This window comes from Fulmarus glacialis, unplaced genomic scaffold (assembly GCF_000690835.1).
Source record: "Fulmarus glacialis isolate BGI_N327 unplaced genomic scaffold, ASM69083v1 scaffold14958, whole genome shotgun sequence".
Lineage (NCBI taxonomy): Eukaryota > Metazoa > Chordata > Aves > Procellariiformes > Procellariidae > Fulmarus > Fulmarus glacialis.
In genome coordinates, this window is record NW_009230255.1 from 4996 (window position 1) to 10093 (window position 5098).

At 60.7% G+C, this 5098-nt stretch overlaps 1 protein-coding gene across 1 annotated transcript in view; it reads right to left on the bottom strand.

Moving 5' to 3' along the window:
- The window catches only part of UBTF (upstream binding transcription factor, RNA polymerase I), a gene marked incomplete at both ends in the record, with an annotated part of 8615 nt that extends 4974 nt beyond the window's left edge, over positions 1–3641 (bottom strand). The window contains 6 exons of the mRNA XM_009584165.1: positions 24–134; positions 644–764; positions 1385–1449; positions 2232–2387; positions 3092–3175; positions 3466–3641. Of these exons, the coding sequence (XP_009582460.1) occupies positions 24–134; positions 644–764; positions 1385–1449; positions 2232–2387; positions 3092–3175; positions 3466–3641 (713 nt within the window). The remainder of the gene's footprint in view (positions 1–23; positions 135–643; positions 765–1384; positions 1450–2231; positions 2388–3091; positions 3176–3465) is intronic.
- Between the last annotated feature and the right edge of the window lie 1457 nt (positions 3642–5098).

Sequence of the window (5098 nt, forward strand, 5' to 3'; positions counted from 1 at the left end):
GAACGGGTGAGGCTGCTCCCTACCTCATACTCCTTCCGCTGTTCCAGGGCCTTATGAATCCATTTCAGCCTCTTTTTATCCGAGAGTTGAGACCACTGCTTGCCCAGCGACTCTTTCACCTCCTTCGTGGTGGCCTGAAAACCCAAAGCCAGAGGTGAGGGCAGAGGGGTAAAATCCAAAAAAGGAAGAGGGAAAAAAAAAATAAAAAAAGGCAAAAATAGTGTTGCCCGCCATCTTGTCCCGGCGGCACCCGGCTTGGGGCCGCGGGGTGGCTGCGAGCCGAGCTCGTGGCCGGGGAAGGGGGGGGCTGGGAGCCGAGCTCGTGGCTGGGGAAGGGGGTGCGTGCGAGTGTGGGGCATGGCCAGAGGTGGGTATCTGTGCTGGAAATCTTTCCTGCTCTGACTCAGGCTGTGGTCACCCCTTCGACTGCAGGCAAAAAGTGGGGTCTGCATCCCCGAGCCTCTTCCAGATGTGCAGAGCCCCTCCTTACCTCCGTCCAGACTGCTGGGAGCTTCTAGCGGTGTCTTCCATCCCGTCCCCCCCCTAAAATGCTTCTCTTGTTTCCCCCTCCTCTCCCCCCAGCAGCGGGGTACAGGACCCCTCAACACTCACGCTCACACGCACTCCCACCCACCGTACTCACATCTGGACGCACTTTCAAGTAGATCTTCTTCTCGTGGTTGTACCACAGCTGCTGGGGGGTCTTGGGTTTTTCAGGGACGTCGGATTTCTTGGCGTTCTGGATGAGATCCGGGTGATCTTCCCTTTACCCGGCAGGGAGGCGGGGAAGGGAGAGCGTTACTGAGGTTGCACGTGGAAGGAGAGCACCCCCTAAACCTCCCCGCTAAGGGGTAACCGTCACTGCAGGGCTGAGTCTCCACGGGTTCAGATGCTGGGGGGGTCCCCAAAAGGAGCAGGAGGCTTTTAGGAGAGATTCGAGTCTGTCCCTCCTGGGGGAGCATCAGCTACAAGCATCGCCTTTAATGCGCCAGGCTGGGCTGCATCCCTGGAGCAGCGGCAGGTGATTGGGAATGCCAGGATCCACCTGAGTCACAGGGACCAGGTTCAAAGGGAAGGCCTGGGGGGGAAGGGGGTGGTCGTTTCAGCTTTTAACAGTGCCGATGGTAGGGCTCCTGTCCTCCCCTTGCAGACCCTAACCCCCAGAGCGTGGCTGGTCCTCCGCTCTCTCCCCCTCGCCGAGTCTCCCAGCTGGAGGGCTGCTCTCAGACACCTTTTCCTTGCTCTTTTTTTTTCAGCATCCCCCTTTCCCTTCTGCCTTCAAGCTGCAGCACCCGTCAGGGCTTCCTCTGTGAGCTACACGCAGGAGGGGAAACTGGGTCTGCCTGGAGGGGCCCAGGGAAATGCCAGGGGGCTGCCCACTCACCTGAACCTCGCCAGGTTCCTCTCAAACTCCTGCTTTTCTCGCTGGAAGTCCTGGATGTATTTCATCTGGGGACACAAAGCCACCAGGGAGGTGGAGAGGGACGTCAGCACCAGGGAACGGGCAGGCAGATACATCCCTGTCGACCCTGCTGGCTGGGCACCCCACCACCCCGAAAGGGACTTGAGGGCTCTCCAGCCCATCAGACTGGTCCTGCAGCTCCTAGCTGAGGGTTTCCAGCTTGCCCAGGGATTCAGAGGCAGGATCTCCCCACTCTCCCTGCACCCGAGCAGCCCTGGGCAAGAGGGCACAGCAGGACTTTGTGCCCTGGACGTTTCCTGCCAGTGGCAAATCCACCCAGACTGAGAGTTGGGGCATCCAAAATGCCTGCCCAGGCTCTGGCCAAAGCCCAAGGCCACCTCCAGAGCTGGAGGTGAGATGGGCAGCTCTCCGCCCAGCATCTCCCACGGCTCGGAGCGGAGCCTGCCCCTCCATCCCTCGCTCAGACAGGGCGGCCACGGCGGGGCATGTGATTTAACCCCTGCGTTAAATACAGATCCACCCAACAGCAAAGTCACCATCCAGGTCTGTCTGGAAGAGACGGACCAACGGACAGACCCAGCCAGCCTCCACCCCACGGATCCTGGGAACCAGGACAGAAAAAGGAAGGGAAGTCTTACTGGTCTGACGGGACTAAACAAGCACCCGCGTTTCTCCCATCGAGAGTCGGATTAAACCCTCACCAGGTAGAGGCTGGGCTCTGCTGGTTTTACTGGGAGAGCTGGGCAGGCAGAGCCCAGCACGCAGAGGCACACAAGTGGGAAGGGGCTTGCTGACTCCCCCCCCGTACCTTTTTCTTCTCGGGAAGCTCCTTGTATTTCTTGGACAGGATCTTGGTGAGATCCAGGTTGCTCATTTCGGGGTGAAGCTTGGCATATTTGGCCCGCTTCTCCATGAAGAAGCGGAAATAGGGAGTCAGGGGCTTCTTGGGGAAGTCGGGGTGTTTCTGGGGAGACAGCAGAGCGGCAGACACTGAGTGCGGAGCCGGTGGCACCGCGGAGGGCACACTCAAACCCCGCCGGCTCCCAGCTCCCCCCAGTACTGGGGGAGACCTGCCTGCATCCAGCCCCACTGGTGATCCAGCTCCCTGACATGGGAACACCCCGGCTTTGCAGGCAAAGGGGGGAAAAACGCTGGGAGCAAGGGCTCCCTTCCCCAGGAACTACAATATCCCGGGGCTGGGTATGTCGGGAGCAGCCTCCAGCCATCCAGAGCTGTTGGCACAGAGCGGTTGTGCTGCAAGAGGGGAAACTGAGGCAGGAGGAGGGGACGGGACCCACCTCCTGGGGACGGCTGGTGGCAGAGCATCAGCTGCCCTGGGGGCCACCCGGCCGAAAGCAGCACCCTACCCGACCCGGCAGGCCAGGAATAGGACGGCAGCTTCCCGGCCCCCCCGGTGCTAAACTTGGATGCAGGCTGCCAGCAATACAGCCGGCCATATTAAATGTACCCTGGACTTGGCCCGCGCCCAGAGCCCGCGGCCTCTGGAGACCTGGGCAGCCGGCCGCGGAGATTACGGGCAGAGAGGTGCCTGCAGGGGCTCTGGCAGCAGAGCCACACGGGTCTGGGGTGCCACATGGGTGACAACCCCCTGCCCCAGAGAAGGGGGAGGTCCCCCTTTAGGGACCGACCCCAATTCCTGCCCAATACCTTGAGCTTTTTGCCCTTGTAAGGATTCTTCACATGCTCTTCGGCATCCATAATGAGCTCCGTGAGGGTCCGAAACTTCCTCACCTGCGGGGTAACGAAGGGCCACAAATGTCAACAGGCTGCGCGCAGGGGACAGGGCAGATCCCCGCTCGGCGCGGCATAAACCCACAGGGTTTCGTAATGCCACTGCGCAAATGACCCATCCCAGCGCCTCCGAAGGGTTCGCAACGCCAATGGCAGCGGGATGGTGTCGGCACTAAGGGCCGAGGACTCGGGGCGCTGAACTCGAGAGATTCAAACAGCCCTGGGAAGTCACCGGGACGCTCGGTCCCTCTCGCGGAGACCCCTCCGAGCCCCATGCGGCTGACGGTTACCTCGTTAGAAATCTCCATCCACTTCATCTTGCACATCTCCCCCGAGAAGTCCTTAAAAGCCACTTTCTCCCAATCCAGGTGGGACTCGGTGGTTTTGAACTTGCTCCCGTCGTTGGAGGGCAGGTTATTCTTCATGCACTCCAGCAGAGTCAGCATATCCTCCTGAGACCAGCGGTCTGAGCAGCAAAGAAACAGGCTTAGCGGCAGCGATGGACAGGACACGGGGACTACAGCTCCCGACATGCAGCTCCAGACCACACGCCGGGACACGTAATCTCCACACGCTGCCTCTCGAGATTAAAGATCAAAGGGACGTGGCTGTTTCCATCACCCTCGAGCAACTTTCTACGGGCCAAAACAATCCGGGCAAAGCTAGAAAATCCACTCAGTGCAAACCAGAGAGACTCGCTCATCCCAGTACACCATCAGATAAGGCGATGGCTCTGCCGCGCGGGAGCAGAGGGCTATTTCCTACGCACGGGAGAGAAGCCCTGCGGAGCGAGACGGGAGCAACGTGCTCTCCAGCCAAGGAAGAAATAGGGAAACCCACTTTCTAAGTGGAAAAGATGTGTCTGGAGCAATGGGAAACCCCCCAGCGCTGCTTTTCCTTCAACTCGGAGATCCTTGCCATCACCTGCGCCCTAGCTCCATGTTGACCTCTGCCAAGGTCAAAGCTCAGAGACCACAAAGTGGGGGGTGGCAGAGCCCAGCACAGCCCCCCCGTCTCGCAGCAGGGTCCCTGACGGCACAGGGGTGATGGTTACACCACCCCAACATCCCCCGAGCTGCCGGGATGAGTGTCCCCAGCTCCCATATGGACAAGCTGCCGGGATGATGGGATGGGCACATGGCAAAGCCGGGGAGCCTGGAGCAACCGGGAGGCTGGGATGGGCAGCAGCCCCATGCCGGGACAGGCAGCAGGCAGGATATCCCAGCACTGAATGCCCCATCCAGCACCGACTTTGGGGCTGCTTCCTCGCCAGAGGAATTCCTCTGCTGGGCTCTCTGCCCCGAGCTTCCGCACCAGCTGGGGAGAGAAGCCCTGGGTGCTCTGCAAAGATGGGTGGCCCTGGGGAAAAACAGCGGGCCCTGGGAGCAGAAAGAGAGGTCCCCGGGGATGGGCTGGAGGAGGAGCAGAGCCCCAAGCCACAGCCCTGTCTGCTTCAGCCTGGGACAGGCATCCGAGCCCAAGGGCTCCCCAGACGTGGGACTGGCTCTCCACGGCATCCCTGGCCCCACACCACCGCCGGGCGAAGACTGGGGCGTTTGGAGCTGCCTAAAGGACACAGAGCATCCCGGTGAGACAGGGACAGCGCAGCCGGCTATGGATTTGAGGGGAGCATCTCCCTCTCCTTCCATCCCCAGGAATGAAAAACAAGCCCCCAGAAATACCCGGCTGCGCTTCTCCCTCTGCTCAAAACTCCACAAGCACAAAAACACCACCTCTGCCTCCTACCTCCACGTCTCTGCATCGCTCTGGTGAAGGGCAAACCCCCTCTGACCCCCAAAGCCGAGCAAGGGATGTTCAAGGACACGTGGGACCCGCAGCCCCGCGGGGGGAGCGCAGCCAGGACCTGTCCCCCCATCCCATTTCATCTCCTGGACCTGTCAGGTTGGGGGGGGTCGAGGCAGG